This window comes from Manacus vitellinus, unplaced genomic scaffold (assembly GCF_001715985.3).
Source record: "Manacus vitellinus isolate BGI_N305 unplaced genomic scaffold, ASM171598v3 scaffold_21_pilon, whole genome shotgun sequence".
NCBI classification, from domain to species: domain Eukaryota; kingdom Metazoa; phylum Chordata; class Aves; order Passeriformes; family Pipridae; genus Manacus; species Manacus vitellinus.
Window position 1 is genome coordinate 12323694 of NW_021939546.1, and position 21289 is coordinate 12344982.

The 21289-nt window shown below is 43.1% G+C and overlaps 1 protein-coding gene across 1 annotated transcript in view; it reads left to right on the forward strand.

The window, feature by feature from the left end:
• LOC103758125 (phosphatidylinositol 3-kinase regulatory subunit gamma) overlaps positions 1 to 18820 on the forward strand; it is a 31687-nt gene extending 12867 nt beyond the window's left edge. Inside the window, exons 2-11 of the mRNA XM_008924342.4 lie at positions 1625 to 1736; positions 4034 to 4132; positions 5625 to 5805; positions 6654 to 6779; positions 7558 to 7700; positions 8753 to 8929; positions 9422 to 9496; positions 9845 to 10015; positions 11441 to 11638; positions 12111 to 18820. Coding sequence (XP_008922590.2) covers positions 1625 to 1736; positions 4034 to 4132; positions 5625 to 5805; positions 6654 to 6779; positions 7558 to 7700; positions 8753 to 8929; positions 9422 to 9496; positions 9845 to 10015; positions 11441 to 11638; positions 12111 to 12369 — 1541 coding nt within the window. The 3' untranslated portion in view covers positions 12370 to 18820. The remainder of the gene's footprint in view (positions 1 to 1624; positions 1737 to 4033; positions 4133 to 5624; positions 5806 to 6653; positions 6780 to 7557; positions 7701 to 8752; positions 8930 to 9421; positions 9497 to 9844; positions 10016 to 11440; positions 11639 to 12110) is intronic.
• Positions 18821 to 21289: the final 2469 nt, after the last annotated feature.

Genomic DNA, 21289 nt, shown 5'->3' on the forward strand with positions numbered 1-21289 from the left:
AGGTTTTCTGAAATTGGATTAACTGCCTTGTGCAGACACTGATGAGACTCAGAACTGCTGAGACTCTGCTATCCCAGATGTGAGGTGGGGAGGAGGGAGGACCTGAAGACATTTTCTAATTCAGGAACTTTCAATGGGGGAGATGGAACAGCACAGTGAATACAATTGACTCTACAGGCTTAGCCTGGATATATGTTCCTGTGACCCCTGGATGGGGCTGAGACCTTCAAGCAAAGTAGGGTTAGAACCGTGTCTTGCTCTTAACGGTGCTTTGTACAAACACTTGTAGTAACTGAGCTAGGAATAACCGAAGCTTCCTAACCAGGAAGCTACTTCACTGAATCCGAAGGTTTTCACCTTCCTTTTACAACAAGAGGTGTTATTGCCTCACTAGATGTGTGCACACCTGAGAGTTCCCAGCTCACCCCATAAAAAGAACCTGTATGCTACGGTTTAATGCTCAGTCCCACAGAATGAATGCTGCTATCTGAATCAGGTGTTTGGTCAGCAACCCCAGGGTGCAAACGTCTGGGTCAAGGTTCAGGTTTAGTTTAGATTGGCTCAATTAAAGCATCTACTGGTTTGTCTGAGAACAGTGAAGTTACTGTGTTGGATATCCAACATGAAATGGTGTTTGGAACTGCAGTTGGAAGCCTGTTTTCTCTTCTTTAATGTGGGAGGTGTGGCTCAGAGGTGAGCAGATGGATGGTGCCAAGTAGCACACCTCTCAGCACTGAGCCATTCCATGCTGAAGCTAGAGATCAAAATCTTCTTTCTGCTCCCTTTATTTGTATTTCTGCCTGTGCACTGGGATTGTGTGCATCTGAAAGATGGCTGTTGTCAGTGTGTCAGGCCTGCTCGCTGATGCTTGTGTAATCTGATGGCGAGGGCACAGGGCTGGGAGCACAGATGTTCAGGGTCTGGCTTGAAAATGTGCTAGAAGCAAATCAATGTGTGTAGTTGCTTTCTTACTCTGAATTCAAATGTGACCTGTCCCTCTCTAAAACAGTCTCATGAAATGCCTAAAAAATGCCTGATGAAACTCAGGCGTTTTGTGTGGCAGTGTTTGTGATGAAGCATTCAGCACCTGCAAAGCAGGGGCCTAAATGACAAACCTTATATGAAACGTGAACTTTGGGTCTTTGATGGATATGCCAGTGTTTTTCCCTCTGAAGAAGAGTTTACCTGTTTGCTCTTGTGAGTTGACATAAGGACTGGTGATGCCTGAGCAACTGGAGTTTTTCCACAGTGGTGCCCAGTGCTCTCCAGGCTGTGACTTTCAAACACAATACACCTTTGTCATTTGTTTGGAGCTTTAAGCGGCACCTGCCCTTGTAGTTGTGCCTGTGCCAGTCTTCCTTTTAACAAAAACTCGTGTTTCCTCATGCTCCTTCCTTTTCTACTCCATCCAGCAAGTGTTTAGTTTGATGCTAGGAAATCTGGGATCACAGTGGAACTGCTTACTTCAGAATTCCTATAAAATTACGAATTCCATTTGATTTGAGAGAGCTTGAAAGCCAAGTTCAAGATGCACATTGTCTCTCGTTTTTTTACTGTCAGATTTCATTAATAGTTTAGTGATTATCTTCTATTTACCTTTTGTTCATCTGTTTTTAATTTTCAGCTCTTCCTCCAAAGCCCCCCAAACCAATGACTCCAGTCAATACGAATGGAATAAAGGACAATTCCAGCTTCTCTCTGCAGGAAGCAGAATGGTACTGGGGGGACATCTCAAGGTAAGCAATACTGTTAGACTATATTAATTGAAATGTATTAATATATTGTTAAAAACAGATCAAGCCAGCTACAATTCAAGATAAAAAGAACATGCCTGTTTCAGGCAGCATTTTACAGGAGGGGAACACATCAGGACTTTACTTAGCAAAGCACCTAAGTGAAACTATTCAGCTGGATTGAGGACATTTAAGTTGTTGCTCTTCTGGTGCAGATATTGCCAGTCTTGGTGACACTTATTTTTGGCTTTCTAAATTTGTCCAGATAAACAGTCTTTAAAAAGGAGAAAAATCTGAATCTGCTATCTAATAAGGTGTTGTAAGCATACAGTGCTGGAGTGCATGCAGGTCAGCGAAGTTTCAGTATAAAAATAAAACTTTAGAATAAAAGGAATTGCATTCTTAGTTTTGGTTTCTTTAACATTAGTTTAAAATTGCATCTGTATTAATTTCTATTACGTGGTGATATAAAAAATAGCTCTTAAAAATGCTACCCCTCACCAGCTATACTGAGCAGCTGATAGAAACACATATCAAATAAATTAAGCTTTACCTCTTAAGAAAACCTCTTTCTATGCACTTGAGAAAATAGATGGCTTGGGTTACGTTCAGAAAATGAAGGACTAGTTTTTATATACTTGCATAAAAGAACTGAAGTGTTCAGTCATCTCTTTCCCTCTTAAGGCACTTCTGAAGAGTCTAGAATTTGGAACTGTAAGAGGAAAGGTGAGCGTGCTGGGAGTGTGATCAGGAATTGCTCAAACTTGTGCACATAATACTTTGAAGCACTTTGGCAGACAGAGGCAAGAAGAGCGTGTTTTCCACATTAACTTATTGACGTTCTGAGAAAGGAAATAAAAGTTTTCATATCTTTATTGCACCACCCTTATCTCTTTATAAAGTAAACCCGCAGAGATCTTGCTTTTGAAGGGCCTCAGCAGAGATATTTTTCTGTTAATTTTAAATCGAGGCAGAGTGGCAAAAAGTGATCGCAAAGCCCACTAGACACAGTTTATTTAAAACTGCTCAATATTGGTATCAGTTTATTGACTGTGGATTTGCTCCTCAATCAACAGTGCACAGGATGGCAGGAGCTAATGCACTGCAAATCGCACTGGAGTGGCTTTATTAGATTAAAACGTGATACACGTGCATGTAAAGATGGAATTGTTTATGACCTTAATTTGGCAGCCAGCAGGTATGGGCTGCATTGGGCTATCATGGCAGGAGCAACGTTCTTCAGTCAAGAACTTGTGCTGGAAATTTTGTCACGAGCTCCAGGGTGCAACCTGCAGGCACAAGCCCAAACCCATGGATCGTATCTATCAATTCAAAAAGAGAGTTGTTTGGGTTAACTGGGTCCAATCTGTAAAATGGTCAGAGTAAGTGAATATGCACATGAAACTTCACAGGAGTCAGTTTTACTAACAGAATCATTTTCATGTAGCTAAATCAGAGCTAGGGCTATTCTGTAGGAATATTTTTCTTCCTTAGTATTTGAGCAAAAAAGCTGCTGTTGATTTTGCTTTGTAAGATTCAACTAAGCTTCATACAGCACTTAGACAACGTTGAGGCTACCTGAGAAACTTTAGTTTCCAAATGATTGTATTAAAAAGTGCTTAGTACTTCTGAAAGCTTTGAGGGAGCTGTTATGAAGCGAGATACATAATCTGGGTGAAATGCTCAAACCTGGCAAGATGCTTATCTCTTCAGCTGAAATAATTTTCTTAATGCTTACAGGTACTCACTTTCACTACAAGATTTCTTGGTTTAGCTTAAAGCTCTGGACTGGGTGTCCTTTTGTCTCAGTTGTAAATAAGGAAGAGTTGCCCTGAAGCTGGAAAGGTTGTAGAGCTTTAAAACGGCTGTAAATAAGATCAGAGTTAAGCCAATAAAGAGCCTCTTGAGACTAAAACTGTGCTAAACTTTAGGCACCTTTGAGCTGTGATGTTAGAGGCCATCTCTTAAGGGGTCAGGACTGGCTTCTCAAAGGGCACCTGTTTTAGTGTGGACTTTAAAACCTGAGCAGATTACAGGGAAAGGTTATGAACTGAGTCACAGCTGCTACTGTTGTTTAAACAGAGACTTCTCTCTAAGTGGCAGTTGACTGTAGCTGCTTTTCTTTAGTACAGCTACACAGGTTGAGACTTGCTTTAGATGTCCTAAAAGACTGGAGAGCCCGGACGTCAAAGAAGATTGAACTCTGTGCATGCTGGCGTTACTGACTCCGATGTTTTACCTATGGCAAAGATGATCATGTCCTCAGTGCTTCTAATTTTGCCTCCCTTTCCATTCTTCAGGGAAGAAGTAAATGACAAATTACGAGACATGCCAGACGGAACATTCCTGGTGCGCGACGCATCAACCAAGATGCAGGGAGACTACACCCTGACCTTACGGTGAGCACCGAGCACTAGCAGCCCACACAGTGAGACCCTGAGTAGCTGTTGCTATACCAGTGACAGCCATGGCTGTGTAAAGCTCATGTGGCTGGAGAGATGTTCCCAGGACTGCACATCACAGAATAAGCAAATAAATAAACCAGGTCACACAGTCAGTTTTGTTCTGTGCGTTGAATCCTGTCCCTCACTAAACAGTACTGTAAGGATCTGCGTGTGGATGAAATGAGACTTGGGGAGGAGAGCTGCTCAGAAGTGCTTCATAGTTTCAGATCATCATCACCATGGCTAGGCTTCACCAACAAAGATTTGGGAAAGGCTCTATCCACATAGTTTCAGAACTGCTAAGGTAAAAGATATTTGTAAGCTAGGGCTTTGATTAATGGGAGAGTGTTGAATATCTCATCAGTCTACAGCTGTAGAAACCCAAGTACAGTGTCTTTGTAAAAGGAGTATCTTGTGCTTTCTGATCTATCGTTTAGGAAATATTGAATTGGAGCCATGTTCTTTTCTTCATTAAAATTGTCTGCGAGTGGAAGGTTTCCCAGAGCTGCCCCAGCCCTGTCTGCTGCAGTTGGGCAGCAGACCTCATGTGACTGGCTCTGGTGCCTTGCCCAGCCTGCCCAGCCACTTGCCTCTGCCAGGCTCCCAAGACTGGTTGTTAGAGGCAAGCAGGTGAGGCACATAAGCGACTGCCTCTGTAGCACACCTTTGGGAGTTACTGTGATATAGCAGGTATTTGATCTTACCATGAAATTCCATTGCCTTAATAGCAGGTTTGACCCCAAGGGTGTAGTTGAAATTCTGCTTTAACTTCTGCCTTAAAGTTCACACCATGTGCACTAAGGTTTGGCGTGGTTTTATTTTGCCGAAATCAGATGTCTTTAGGAACCAGAATTGTGAGTGCAGGAAGGACAGGACAGTGTCTAAACAGTCTGTTGGTGGAAAAAAAGGAAGAAATAAGTGCTAAATTTGTGGAAACCACTAGAACAGATAAATCTGGGTAACATAAAGTCCTAAACTTAGAGCCATCTCATAATCCTCAAAGGATTTTGTTTAGGTTCAGGTATCCTGTATTAGCATCCATAACTCAAAAGACTTGTTAATAATTGTATAAATCTATACTCAGTTGTATACTATTAGTGAGCCCAAATTGCATGGAATTGTGGGTTTAGGTTTTCTTATGGCTCCTTTATTCAGCCTTCAGCATCCTCTTTTTCCCTTGCACAACTTCTGGCAAAGCTTGGACTTAAATACCATAAGCTGGCTTCAGAATGAACACATAGGAAGAGATTTACTTTGGGCTTTGCTCCTGTTCAAATAATCTGATGATAATTTCTGTGTGTATTGACTCTCAAACTACTTAATACTGCTACTGTGTAAAGAATCACTATGAAGGCCACTTGCCCAGGAATTTCGCTGGTGTCTTTGTTAGCAGCCCTAGTGTTGAAGAGGGATGGGAGTGACACAGTAAAACCTCTGTGCCTTACAGGAAGGGTGGCAACAATAAGCTGATAAAGATCTATCATCGGGATGGAAAGTATGGCTTCTCCGACCCGCTGACGTTTAATTCAGTTGTGGAACTCATTAACCACTACCGCAACGAGTCTCTCGCTCAGTATAACCCCAAGCTCGATGTGAAGTTGATGTATCCAGTGTCCCGGTACCAGCAGGTAAGATCTCCATCAGACCCCAGTACCTGTTAGGGCAGACAAGAACAAAAATAATTTTGTTTTCTTTCTGTGAATAGCTTGATTTTTTTTTTCTTTCTTTTATTTTTTTTTTTTGTTGAATACGGAAAAACTAAAAAGGTGGAGTTTTCACATTTGGCCTCACTTGGGTCTTTCAAATTTTCTAGCCATTTAAGCTGCTTCATTTTGTCAAGTTTCTGGTTTCCATCTGAGCAGCCATCAGGCAGCAGAGAAGAGAAGAGAAACCCTGGCATGCAGCAGCTGAACCTCTGAGAAGCCTTTTTATTTCCCCCTGGACCCTTGTGGACCCACCAGGCACTGTTCTAGGCAGTGTTACCCTTGAAGTACATATGACCCATGCAGATGCTCACTCTGTGCATAGAAATCTAAATTTTTCAAGAACATTTTTTTAACTTTTATTCAGTAGCTTGAGACATTTTCCTGCATTAAGGAAAAAGAACTACAGAGCTTTTGGGAAAAAAAAAAAAAAAAAAAAAACAACCCTCTGATCTCTAGCTTCAGATTCCAAGTAATGTGCTTCCTTCTTTCTTGAATAGGGGATAGCAATTCTGAAAGTAAGGTATGGTGTCTTTTTGGAAGCTTAGTATTTGGCATAGGTCTTGGTGTCCTACAGTTCCAGTTCCTACTGTCTGTAAAGTGTGGAATGTGTTGCACGAAGGAAGGGGGATTTAGAGACAATGTTCTCTAGAAACTGGATTATAAACATGATGCTAATATCTGTAAAATGCAAATGTGCATAAGTGGACAAATGAATACTCTTAAGGAAAAGCTGCTTTGCTTGAAGACTTAATAGCTCTTTGTATGCACAGGATCAGTTGGTGAAAGAAGATAATATAGATGCAGTAGGTAAAAAACTTCAAGAATACCATGCTCAGTATCAGGAAAAGAGCAAAGAGTACGACAAATTGTATGAAGAATATACCAGAACATCACAGGTTGGTTCTTCTTTGGCTGTTTGTTGAGTCTGTTTCTTGTTGTTTAAAAAGTAAAGAAAATTATTTTAACCTGTTATGGCTAATAAAGGCAGTCCATACCCAGAAAATACAAGGAAAAAACTTAGTAAATTGTGGAATAGAGCAAGGTAGTTTCAGAGGTGATGGAAAGAGTGAATATTGCTTTTGCTGGTAGTCCTAGAGGCGTGGTGTGGGGCAAGGAAAAAAGAGGAGCTGAGCTTCCAAGTATAAGATAAAGCTGTGGAGAAGGCCAACACCTAGAAGCTTTACACTGCAGACTTCTTCCCTGGCTGCTGAGTATTTCCAGCTGCTGTATTCTGCAGTGAGAATTGTAGAGGGGTTTGTCCAGGTTTTTTGTGAAGTCACGTGCGAGTCAGTTACCAGATATTATGCATTAAGGAAGTGTGAATACGATATTTGGACTGCTTCTTGTAAAATAAGATAGTTCATATATGGGGAGGAGGTTTGCTGGCAGTCTTCCTGAAAACTAAGATGGAAAATATGACTAAAATATTTGAGGGGTTTGCAGCCTAATAGAGAGCACTGTGTAGAGGAGGAGGGTAGACTTACAGGGAGTAAGTCTGCCCTGTTATTCCCTGACTCTACTTGGACAATTGACTAAATTTAAAACTGATTAATTTCATTTTGACTTAGTGGGGGGAGAAAAGATGGTCTTCTCAGTCAGTTTAGGGAATATACTTGGGTCTTGCTTTGTTGTCTGTATTATGGACAAATGATGAAGGACTCTTTCCTTACATAGGAAATCCAGATGAAGAGGACTGCAATCGAAGCATTTAATGAAACTATTAAGATATTTGAGGAGCAGTGCCACTCACAAGAGCGATACAGCAAAGAGTACATTGAGCGATTCCGCAGGGAGGGGAATGACAAAGAAATCGAACGGTAAGCTCAGGCTGTGTTTGCTTCCCTGGCAAAACTAGTGTCCACATGGACACTGCCATTAAAGCACCATAGAAACCACTTTGTAAGCTCAGTGCCTTCTCCAGTAAAGCTCTCTTCTGTCAAGGAATTGCATTGTAGATAGCAGAGGTGAGAGATCTCTGGATTGGTCTTGCTCTTAACTTCAGTAAATCAAGGTACTGTGATGAGGACCAGGAAAGAATTAGGAAATAATAATTTAATTTGCTTCTTCCACTTCTGTTTGGATTTGCTCAGAACGTAATCCAGAAAAATCTTTACTTTTCAGCTGTGAAACGTACATAGATATGGTGAATCTCATAGTCCATAGTCAGTTTTAGTCATTTTCAAAGATTATATTTAATAGCTGTCATCTAAAAAATTCAGTAAGGACCTCATTTGAAACTGCTTTTCTGTGAGGGTGCTAGCAGAAAAAGCTGTATCTGGCCCTTTGAAGAAATGCCAGGTATAATGCCTAACTTTTCATAGTGTTTTTTGAACCACGTAGGGTAACCTTAAGGAGATCTTTAGACTAAGAACAGTTACCTGTAACAATCTTACTGTACAACTGTGGTGCTTCATTCTGAACGAAGATCAGTTAACAGGGAAAATATGTAATTCTCCTGAATTATACCAAACCTGTAAACTAGTCTTGAAAGAAGAGACAGGCAGCATTACTTCCTGGTAGCTCTTGATAGTAATTGAAGTCTGCATTTGAAATCTTGCTAGTCCTGATACCTACAGTGGGATTGCATAATTGATATTACAAAGTGAATCTGACAGTGAAGGAGGAATCTGTTCTTGCTTACCCTCCTTTGGATAATTTGTTCCTGCATCTCTGCCAGGAAGAAGTATATTAAGGTAAACTGAAGGTTGTAGGCCCTCTGGCAAGAGGTCTTTTCTGTCACTCTTACAGTAGTTTTCATGTGAAGATGAGGCAGTCAAAGGGAGGAGCTGCTGTTATGGTACTTCTTGTGATACTCTTCAGTCCTAGACTGAAGTTGACCTTTTCTCTCCAATATTGTACTTGTTTTCAGGATAATGATGAACTATGAAAAATTAAAATCCCGCCTGGGTGAGATCCATGACAGTAAAATGCGCCTGGAACAAGACTTGAAGAAACAAGCTCTGGACAACAGGGAGACTGATAAGAAAATGAACAGCATCAAGCCTGACCTAATTCAGCTCCGCAAAATCAGAGATCAGTATCTTGTGTAAGTAAGCCTGACCCGTACCTCAGAATAGTGTCTCTGATGAACCTGATTAAGGACTGTTTCCATCAGGATAATGAGAATTTAATTTTCTTTTCATAACCAAAGTTCTGTGAGTGCTAAGGTGCTACTTTCTGGCATGGGATATTTGAATATTGGTTGACTTCTTCATGGCTTCATTATTTAAAGAGCCAGCCACAAATAGGTGCACATTCTGCAACTCTTGTACATAAAAATTTTAAAATAAATGAGCTATAAACAAAATCTGTGCCTGCTAGTACGACAGAGATTAATACTGCTTTTGTTAGGTGTGTCAGATGTTGCTCATACCCACACTTGATTTCACCAACACTCCTGTTATCCAGCTCCTAATGTCCTTGAGTTAGGCACAGACTGTTTCTTTGTGGTACCTTGTGTCTGAGCTTGAGCTTGCTTAGTAAGAAAACCCATACACGTACTCTGAAGTAATGTATTAATGCTCTCTTCTTCTGGCAGATGGCTCAATCACAAAGGGGTGAGACAGAAGCGAATAAACGACTGGCTGGGGATCAAAAATGAAAATATTGATGAGTAAGTGTCACTGTACATATGATTTTGTTGAGAAGTGTTCCATCTATGAACTTTTTCTCTTGTGGGGTTTGGTAACAAAAAACACCAGTTTTTCAGTAAAGGACTGGAGAAAAAAGGAGAAAGTCTCTAGGGGAACTTGATGTCATATGAAGGAGCAACTCTCCTGAAACATTTAGGATTAAACAAAGTGGAAACAATGAAGTTCTAAGTGGAAACCTTTAATATATGTCCATTAGGAGCCTGACCTCCCAGTTTGGGCAATTCTGGTATTTCTTTGCATGACTCTGCAAAAATAAATAACTCTGCTTACCAACTCCTTTGCTGATCACTGGTTAACCTCTCTTTCAGCACATACTTTATGAATGAAGAAGATGAAAACCTGCCACATCATGATGAGAAAACTTGGTTTGTTGGAGATCTCAACCGTATCCAAGCAGAAGACTTGCTCTGTGGGAAACCTGATGGAGCATTTTTAATTCGCGAGAGTAGCAAGAAAGGATGTTACGCTTGTTCTGTGGTGTAAGTCTGTTTTCCTTTTTGTTCTAACTACTCAATACATAAATCTCTACCAAAGCTTTTTATTTTGGAGAACAAAAGCCAGGCCTAGCTTAGGCCTACCCATTGGAATGTGTTTGCAGGAAGACCAGCATGGTATAAGCTTTGTAACAAAAATGTGCTTTGAACGTGGAATAACTGTAGTCCTGCAGTCTCTGTTTTTGCCACAGTAGTTAATACAAAATTCTGAAGTATCCCAACTTGAAGCTCTACAGTCTATAAGTAAGTTAACTCTGAATTCTACCATATTCCTGCTAAAGAACACATGGGAAGAAATAAAGCACGACTGTAAAGGTGTGACATCTTCTGTTCTCATTTTCAGACACACCCAACTCTGAATCTTTCTCTTGTGTGTTTAAGATAATGGTGATGCTTCAGAGGAGGCATTATTTGTGAGCCGTAGTTTTTACGACATTCACACAGCCTTGCATTGATTTCTTGTATTTCACTTCATTTTATGCTGGTGTGATGGAGGTCAGAAATACTGATTCCGTTATCTAAAAATCCTCCAAGCCCGTTCTGGAGTGCAAAATGGCTCCCGCTGATTTATTTCCCATGAGGTTAATTGCTTCTGAACGCAGGTCCGAGAAATGAATACATGAAGGTAAAGCACCTCAAGGTAGCTGAATACTGTAGTGTCTGCTCTGTTCAATGTACTGTTTATCACAGGCACTGTAGTGATGGGTTCCTCAGATGCTTTCTCTTGGTCGGTATCCCGCTGCAAGCTCCCAGAGGGATGGCATAATGTAACCTGTCCCTACATGTGACTCGGATTGTAGCAGGCTCCAGTACAGGGGTTACATAATGCTCGATCTTTCTGGCAGATAAGTTTTTGTAGCAGCTTTGGAAATGCTGCGTTCCAGTAGCTGCTTTGCCAAGTTAGAGACTCGGTCGCTATGGCTTCAGATAATGAATCAGCTTGAATCCATCCCGTGCTTAACATTAAAAAATGCACACTGAAGGTTAGTGCTGTATTTCATGGAGTACTTTGTAGGTCCTGAGAATTTGTGGATTTTGGCTTCTTTGCTTAGTGGAAAGGTTTCTAGGTAAGTTAAGCACAAAGTCATTGCTGACTTCGGGTGCTTGTCTTCTTGGTTAAGCTCTTGACTTTTTTTTTTCCAAGGAACATTTGGAGAACAATGCAGTAGGGAATTGTACTGCTGGGATGGAAGAGGCCTCTTATGTGGATTATTATGCAAGAGTGTTTAATCGCATGCCCTGAAGCACTGTTTCTTCACAGACTATATTAATCTCCTCTACTTGCATCTACTGGGTCCTCCATTATGTAATTTAGTGACTGGCGGGGCTGCTGCATTAGTTAATTGTTAATAGACTGTCACTTTGGGTTTGTCCTTTGATGTTAAACTCTCCTCTTTCCTTTCCTTGCAGAGCTGATGGAGAGGTGAAACACTGTGTGATCTACAGCACTCCGAGAGGTTACGGGTTTGCAGAACCGTACAACCTGTACAGCACACTTAAGGATTTGGTTCTTCATTACCAGCAGACATCCCTTGTCCAACACAATGATTCCCTAAATGTCAGGCTTGCCTATCCTGTCTACGCACAGATGCCCCCCTCTCTCTGCAGGTAAATTTTGGGGAGGAGGAAAGCGTTGGCTATCTTGGATTCTTTTCTACGATTTTTATTAGAACTCGGAGGGCATTCTTTCTCCTTAGACTGCTTGTTTTGCACAAGAAGTGATTCTGTGAATGTGAATCAAAAAGAGGCCTAGCAGCAACAAGACGACAACTTGGGTGTAGGTGTCCTGGTGCTACCTTAAAAGCTCAGCTGTGCTTTTACACCAATACTTTTGTTTCCTTATGAGGGGAATAAACTCAACGCAACGCATACAAAAATACTGGAAGCAAAGCATCATCTTACGGAGAAAATTTTTTGCCAGGCACCTTCAGTGGAACTTCTAATTGGATTTTGTTTTCTCTTGTTCTAGTAGAGACAATTTGAATCCTCTACTCGAGGCATCAGTAATGTCTTTCAGTCTTAAACTCCCAACGAACTAGGGGGAAACTCTACCACAGCAATTCTTCTCTGTTAATTTTAGCAGCTTCACTGCGATTCAGCCGGACTTCCAAAAGAGGGCTTGTCTTGAGGTAGCATGGAATTTGGTGAGAGAAGACCAAAGGAATTACGGGAAAGCTTCAGGTTTTTTGTTTAAATGGAAAAATGCTTGTAAAAGGAAAGTTGCTTTATTTTTTTTGCCAACAGTAACAAAGTTTTGGTTTCAATGGCACTACAGGTCTTCGCTTAAAGGAAACATAACCAAATTGAACATGCCAAAACTTTGTTCGTTGCTAGATTGAACACTTACAGGGGAGGTTGCATTAGCATCCACACATACTTTCTGCACCAAAACTTGAAACAAATAAAAGGAAAAGCTAAACATTGTGTGGCTTCAACACACTAAATTTGTCTGATCTGATGTAATTGCTCACTCTCCTCTTTCTTCACTCCCCCCTTCCTCCCATTCCTCGGCTTGGGATTCTGTTTTCAGTTTTTAATGATACTGTGCTTCAGAATGTAAACCAGAAGGAAGCTTGCACTCACCTGCTGCAGGTCTCTTGCTGAACAATGACAGACTCTTGTAAAGCTTGATCTTGGTACAGAAGAGGTCAGTGTAATCAAATGCTTCTGGATGGCTTATTGTACCAAATTTTTTGGTGAGGTGTAGTCACTCCCAGTTGTAGAGAGGTGAGCATGGTAATCATAGATCTGCTCCAATTTGTTCTTTGCAAGAGGGGTTCTAAACTCTCACACCACTGCAGCCAAGCAAGACTTTACGCTGGTATAATCTAAATTCCCTTGTAGTTATTTTGGACATGATGCAAAACACAGGAAGGGAAGAAAGCCATACTCCTTGATTATTGGTACCATCCTTTGGCAAGGGCTGCTGTCAGATACTGGAGTGGGTAGTCCTGGGCTTCATCAACTACAGCAATCATCAAATAAATCCCCTCCCTGGAAAGTGTACAAAGCAGCTTATTTCCATTCCTTAAGCTTCTAAAATGAAAAAGAGCTAAGTTTGGCAAACTGAACCACTTGGCATCAAAGCACAACTGGCAAAGTAATTGTTCAGTGTGCAACCTTGAAAGTTACTTTTGTTCCCATTACTGGAAGCGTTTCCCTTGCAATGCACCCATTGTGCAGGACAGGAAGCAGACAGTCATGCAGGTCTGAGAATGCTGGAGACCCGTTTCTGACCCTGGGGCTGATTTCCTGTTCAAATGACTTTTTTCTGTAATGCCTGGGCAGTAGTGCCAGGCTTGTTGATGTATAATGTTTACACTAGAAGTATTATTTTACTGAATGTCTTGAATTTGCAAGTAGGGAAGTGACAAGGCTGGAGCACTGACAGCCATTGCAGGAAGGGTAGTCTGGTTGCCTGGCATGCCAGGAGATGTTTTATTTTGCACTAATGACCCTGATGCATCCCAGGCACTTTCTAATCGGCCAGAGTGCAATCTTCAGGCAAAGAATTCTGTAGATGCCACTTTTCTCATTAAATGAAACACTTCAAAACTTAACCAAGACTGTGTGAGAGAAAAATAAAATCCAGATAAGTTGCTATGTCAAAAGTGAAACACATCTGCTAGTGTGTCCCTTCTCTCCTACTTCCCCAGGAAAAGGAAAAATGAGACATAGCCTTTGCTGTTAGTGGAAACCTTGAATGGATTCCTCAGTGGTATGTGGACATGGAATTCTTTTCTTTATAAAGAAACTTGCCCTACATTTTGGATAATTTGCAGTTCTAATCTGGTAGCTGTAAAGCTGTCATTCTCACACTTCTTGAGCATCTAGCATTCCCTTGATGCTGGGCTGAGACCAAATGCCCAATGAGGGAAATCAGTTCAAAGGCACAAATGATAGCCAGGTGCCTCATGCCTGTGGAGAAATCTGTGTGGGAGGAGTGTCTGATTGTTTTCACTGCCCTTGGGATCTCTCTGGACTCTCCTCTTACTGACAGCGTTAACATTCAAGGCTGATGGGCCCCATATTTCTGATCCCTGATTTTGTGACAGAGATAACCTGGCTGAAGTGTTTCACCTCTGCCCTGTTTTCAGGTAGGGTTCAGTTTTGTTTTAAACAAGCGCAGATCAACTTCCAGGCTCATAAATCCTGGCACACCCTCGCAGTACTGACAGCAGCGGGGTAGCAGAGCGGGGCTGTCTGAAGTTTCCCTGTAGTGGAATCTGACTGATCCTGTGAGGTCTTGGTCCGGGCTCCAGCCCTGGCTCTGCCAAGGTAAATACAATGTAATTCCATTAACGTCTGTGAAGGTAGCTTGGCTTTATCGTGGTGTGAGTGAGTTGAGATTCTTGGCCCTTTGCTCTCCGAGATCTTTTCGCTGATCACAGGTGATGTGCGAATGATGGACTCGGAGCCAATAAGCCATCTTGAAGCGTTCTTTGAAGTTCTGTTTTGCCCAGACCTTCAGATCAGGGCCATGGACAGACTAAGACCATGGTCCTTGCGTTTGGCTCCATTATCCTGAGCAGTCTCCCTGAGGCTGTTTTGCCATTGTATCTCTGTGTTTGGTTTAGGCACCTGAAGTCCTGCAGCTGCTGCAGTCGTTCCCCTTTTTGCATCCATTTTGGACTCACAGAGCAAATGAAAATGGGTACAAAACCAACTGACACATGTAGCTGGTGTGATCCATGAGGCAAGGGCTTGGTCCTGCACCTCTCATTGTGCTTGACCTGATTTTGTTTGCTCAGTGTCATTAGACCTGTGAGAAAACCCACAGCTTCCAGGAGCTGTTCTACACTTGCATGGCTGAGAAATCAGCAATGGGCCTGAGAGGTGCAGGATTACACCCCAGGATGAAAAGCAGCTGTTAAACCTAAAACAAATACAGGAAATACGAACATAAAGGCAAAACAAAGGAACTCAAGTTCTTTTAAAACAGTAAGATGTGAGAAGGTTTTAATTTTAAGAGTCAGAACGTCAGGAGGAAAGGGGGGAAATAGTCTCACTGTTGTAGCAGCCGTCTGGTGCCAGACTGCAGTTAGAGGAGCATTGATCTCATTGACCCATATTGTATTAAATATATATGTAGAGTTAAATAAATAACTTTTGCACAGTGTTAAATGGGGGGAGGAGGGGGGAGGGGGACGTTGAAACTCGAATATGCACAGTTACTTCTAATCTGTTTTGAAGTATATTTGCAGGGATTAGGGGTGATTCGGTGTTTTATATTGGTATGGATGGAAATCAGGTCTGCTTCCACAGTTGCCATTGGCCCCATTGTGTCAGCCACGAGTGCCATATTTTTTGAAGTTAGTAAATTATAAATCTTTTCCCACTAGTTTCTTTATGGATTACATGTTATGTGAGCATGGGAAGAACGAACCTAGAAACAGAGGGATGTCCCAACAGATGCTTCACTAGTATGTGGAGCAGTAATATGTGATTGTTCACTTTCTGATTCTGGAGTGCTCTAGTTTTGTGGCTTGTGTTTTGGTTTTTATTTAATTCTTTTCAGCAGTGCATTTGAGTCACTGCTTTGCACCGTTGGTAGTTGCAATCTAGAGTTATATCCAGTACAACCCTCTGTCTTATGCCAAAAATAAAATGCTCTTTCCACACTCATCTCTCCTGATGTGGCAGATGGTCAAGAAGTTTTCCATTTAATGTGATGGGCCTGATTCTCTTCTCGCTGATACCAGTGTTAGCAAGACTTCCACAACCAAAAGCCATTTCCAGGGAAAGATCTTATCTTTAATCACACCTGAATTCTAGTCACAGCAGGGCGAAAGTCAGTTTTTCCTTCACAAAGCCAGGCAACTGTAATGGGACTGTGGAAATGAATGTTGACACTTAGTGCTGTTTTAGTGAGGACAGGAGAAGGAGGAGGGTCTTGGTTGCCCCAAATCCTGGGCTCTCTGCGGGCTTGGGTGGCACCATGTCTGTAACTGAATGCTGTGGCTGTTTAAAACAGCAGAATTGCTATAGGAGTGTCACACTTTAAGTTTGGAAAAGCCCCTTATTTGGTACTTGAACAATCTCGCTTCTGTTTTTGAATGTCTGTTTATTTTTTATTTTTGTTACACTAACAGGGAATAAAAATCTGAAATGTTAGTGAGTCTTGTATGCTTGCTGCATTGTGCAGACATGAAACAGGTACTGCTTGTGGATCAGTAGGGGTAAGAGACAGGTTCAAAATGCAGTTTTACAAAGCGCTGTGATGGGTTGGGGGTTGTTTTGTTCAGGTCACGTTTAAAATCAAATTTTCTTGTGTTTATTTTCCTTATGTTGATTTGCAACCTCTGCTTTTGAAAGAGCAAAATCAAAATAACATTCCCGAAGATGCTGTGAGGGGAGGGGGGTCAGGCTCGCTCAAGTTCAGCATTCAAAGCAAATAGCTTTAATGAAGAGGAAGGCTCAGCACCCTAAAGCATCCCTCTGGTTGTAGTTTGTTGAAGCAGGAGACAGACCATGAAGCAGGACCTCCGCCTGGAACCACAAAAATAAGAGGAGATGCCAGAGCAGACCCTTCCCTTTGGAATAATCAGCTATACTCTCCTTAAATGTGCATGCCAGGAGAGAGTTAGGGAATTAACATAAGTCCTTAAGGAGTTGCTCCCCTTTCTGTGTTGGAAGGGAACTTGCATTGCTGATCCCTTTGCTTCCCTTGGCACAGTGTGTGCAGCAAGGAGAAGGGAACCAAGTCACCAGCCCAAATAAGCGCCGGCCTGTTCGCGGAGCGGCTCGGCCGGTTAAGTACTGCGTGAGGAGCAGCTTTGGATGGGGTTACATGAAGTTTGTCCAACATTTTTGTGAATCTTGCATTCTGTGGGCAGAAATACTTTCCACCGAATGGGAAGGGAAAAAAAAAAAAAGAAAAAAAAAATCTCTCTTGAAATCTTTTCAGTTCCTTCCTGTTTGTTCAAAGGGGCAGATCGGGAGCTTTAGCTTGTTAACTGTTTAGATGATGGCAGTGCTTGAAGTGCTGGTCTTTGGGGCTGGCTCCATACAATTAATGCAGAATTTGCATATTTTAAATTGCTTATTGGCATAGACTCACCATATTTCATGAGTAGACTCACCATTTGTCCTAAAGTTTGCCTTTAAAAAATGTAATACAAGCATCAGAGGCAATTAAAAAAAAAAAAGAGATGGGCCCTTATTGATACAAAAAAATGCTTCGTTGATCAACCTGTATTAGAGAAAGCAGCTTTAATTTGATGCCCCCCTCCACCACCTTCCCCTGGGATCACTTCTGTGAGATCAACATTGGCAAATGGGGGGGGAAGGGAAATTCCCTCTGTATTCAGCAACGCCGCACCCACGCACTTTCCAAGTGCTTGTAGCAAGAGGCTCGGGATCATTTGGAGAAAGTTATTACATCCAAAGACAGAAGGGGTCTCTAAGGGTGAATATCACCCCCCAGCACCAGTCTCGTCGCTTCATGGGGGTTGTAGGATGCTGGGACCAGCCACGAGCTGCCCCCGGGTCTCTGTTGGCTGCCGGGGTGGGGCTCACGTTCAGTTGGCTGGGTTGGGGTTTTGGTCTGTTTTGTTTTTGTGAGTGACTTCTACATCCAGCAAAGATATGTTTGATGAAACCTGTTAATTTTGTATATCTGGCTGTTTATTGCACCATGGGATTGTAATGGTCTGCATCATCTGTGTGTGCGTGTGTGTGCGCGTGCGTGTGTGTATATGTACTGTATGTATATAGATATATGTAAAATATATTCACGTACACATGTATATGCATTAGCTGTAAGTGGCACTGCCCCTTAAAAATAAAACAAAATTCACTGTTAGCACATTCTGCCGCGTGTTCAGGCAGAATTGGGTTGGTTTTTGTCAAATGAAAAGGAGTTTATTGTGTTCATCTTGCATATGTGCTTCTGAAATGCTGAACTCTGGATTTCCTTGGGGGTTACTACTCTATTTGTAAACCGAATTGACTTGGGGTGTTACTTACCCTGGGACAAAGCATTCGACTTTGTCCCAAGAAAAGGTTTAGCAAAAGAAACCCCTCTTGCTCTCCTGCAAGATGCAGTGATCGTTTGCACGTTCCAGTCGCCCCTCAGTGCCCCCTGTCCAGAGCTGATGTGCAATGGGTGGTGTTGGTGCGTGTCCCTTTGTGAGTGGACTCTTTGTACAAGGTGTGGTTCAATGTAAAGCATGAGTGGGTGTTTGATCTTGTGTCGAGGGCTGAAATAACAGCACACTCCTTTGTACAACCTTTGCATCAATGTTTCTGCTTTTCTTTGACTTCTATTTTCTTTAAGGGAAACTGCATCTGTTAAGAACCTGCTTCTCCAGAAGCTATGGAATTATTTTGTTTTCCAGATGAATTCCAGCATGTAACTTTGGTACTCTTGTTTGTTATTTGTGTAAAATCTGTTCTTCTGTCGTTTATGGTGTAGTCGGGGAGGGGGGTGGGGGGAAGAAAAGAAAAAAAAAAAGGAATTCATGTAGTTTAACTTTTAAAGAAAAGAAACAAACTGCTTCATAAGGAAACCAAGTGTATGTTAGTGTTTTCTGACAAGTCATCCTGTAGTTTCTAGCTCAGTAATGCAACACTGTACTTGTCACCAGGTGTGTTACAATTTTGCTGTACTTTCTTTTACTAGATGGTTGGGCTTTTAAATCCCAGACACTAAGCATCCTGGGCCTACTTGCTCTAGATCAAAAAAAAAAAAAAATGCAATAAAAAAAATTGCAATAAAGCACATTGACATGTAATGTTTTAGAAGGATGTACTGACAGCTGTTTCTAATAAATTCAGAACTGCAGCGTGGTCGGGCTGTCGTGGTGTTAGCTGTGTCTGTCTCCCAGCCGAGGCCACGGGCATCATCTTCAACAGAGGCTTTTAAAAAAAGACTTGCAGAGGTCTGATTTCCTCTCGGCTGGAGAGAAAGCCCCTCTCGGGGCTGGGGCGAGGGAGGGATACACGTAGCACACGCGCGCTCCTTAATGGAGCCTTTCCTGCGTTCCTTTTGCAGCCCCTTCGGAGAGAGCAGGAGCCATCAGCAGTGTTCTTGCATGCCTGGCTGCTTCCCCTGCCACCAGGGAAAACCACGTTTGGTGATGCTGATCCCGGTGCTGGGGGCTGAGGGGTGGGGGCTGCAGCACTGAGCAGGCTTCCCAAAGACCCGGCTCGGCTGTATCCGTTCGCCTGGATTTTGCAGGAGTTGGGGAAATCACTGTTCGCTTTCCGAATTCCTTCGTGAGCACCAGGCACTGAATCCACTGAAAAATCAGTGAGTTTGGGGGTAATGCTGCTCGTATTCTTTCATTCCAAACACAGGTGATGGCAGGAGGGCAAACTGTGGGGGATGTTTTGCCGCTTAAACGTGGGGGTTGGTTGGGATGCCAGAGCAGCATCCTTGGAAAATTAGGGCAGGGGCAGTTGCTGTGGCTGTGCGGGGCTCAGTGCTTTTGCAGCCCCGTGAGTCGGCGTTTTCGCAGACTGCTGAGCAACATTTTTCCAGCCTCCTGAGTCAACCATTTAAAAAAATGCTGCATCAGCATTTCTCACACTGCCAAGTAAGCCTTTTCAGCTGCTGAGTCAGCATTCCCTCCATCACTCACGCCACAGGACCCTCCACCATCAGGCAGGGAGCACCCAAAAAAGCAGAAGAGTCCCTGATGGTGCAGGAGAGCACGGACCCTGAAAACTTGCTCAGGCATCTGTCGTTTACACCCGGCAAGGAGCTCAGCCCATGTTACAGCACCTTGGGGTGCTCCTGCTCCCCTGTCCTTCCTGGGAAGGGACACAATGCTGGAGGGATGCAGCCATTCAGAGACATCACCCAGAGCATCAGGAGCCACATGGCTCCCAGTGGATGAGCCATGGGCACTCTGGGCTGATGACTACTGTTGGCAGCACTGGGCACCCAAGTGGGAGGGGAGCGAAGGGAAAACATCAGCGAGAAACTGGGAGGACTGCAAGGGGCTCCTGGGGCCTGGCTTCTTTTTATTATTATTTAATTTATTTCCTTTTAATAAAGACTAATGAGGTAGAGTTGCAGGAAAGATGTAAGTCACTAATTGGCGAATCGTTTTTCAGGGCTTTGCCAGACAGTTCGTTGTGTTATGAAAACATTACAGCCGGGAGCCGAGGTAGGAAATTTCCAAGCGGCCGTGCTGACTGGATGGAAAGAAAAACACCTCCCAGCTCAGATGTCTTCTCAGAGAAAGGGCAGATCCTGGGGATTTTTCCATCCTCAGCAACGCCGCAGAGCTTCCTGCAAGTCCCTTGGGTTCCCCCCCCCAGTCACATACAGGATCCTTCCTGGGGGCAGGCAATGGCATGGCACCCCCAGGCACAGCACCAAAGGGGAGGCTGTGGAATGGAGGGACAGACATCCCCAGGCTGCTTTCATGGGATTTCTGTTCCCCCATGCTGTAGTGGGAGGTTTGTGCTCATGGGAAAAAAATCTGGGGGGCAAACCCCAAACATCTCAAAGACTCCATCCTCCCCCAGCCAAAATGACTTGATGTAAGGGATCAGAGTTTAGTTTGAAAGCCAGAGGCTTGTTGCAGCAACCAAGGTCCTCCACTTCTCCTCTTCAGTTTCAGCTCTCAAAATAGAGTTATTTTAGTCTAATAGTTTAGTTTAATAGACACCGTGTTGCTGGGCAGCAGGAGCAACACAACCAGCAGCTGTAGCTCTGAGTACCACGGTCATGAATAACGGGCAGGGCAGTGAGATGGGCTGCACAGTGCCTGGAGCTACCCAAAAACCATGAGGGACAGGATTGCCTGTCCCCTCTGGCCCACTTCAAAATACACAGCCAGTGCATGGGATCCATCAGGCACCTCTGCCATGAAGGAAGCACCTGAGCATGGAAATGCAGCTGGGGCAGCTGCTTCTCACACCAGTCCCACCATGTTTGAGTCAGGGTGGGTGCAAAGGTGCCCAAGACAGAGGGTGCAACCTGAATCCCCTGGGAACAGGACCCTCCCCAAGGATGCACAACCTGGCCCCAGGGAGATATGAGGAGAATGAGGGATCATTTGCCCCGGCCATGGGCCACAATTCCCCCCAGTGAGACACGAGGTGCAGCATTTCCCTCCTTGGAGCATCAGATCCAAGCTTGGAGCAGTGAACAGCAGCTTTCAAGCAAACTGGTGGATTAGGGTTGGCCACAGACCCAGAATCCCCATTTCATGGGAAATGTCATCAGCTCACTTGTCGGGTTTGATCCAAGTTGGAGCAAAATGTTAATGTACAAAATCTGACTCTGGACAATACTTCCAAGGG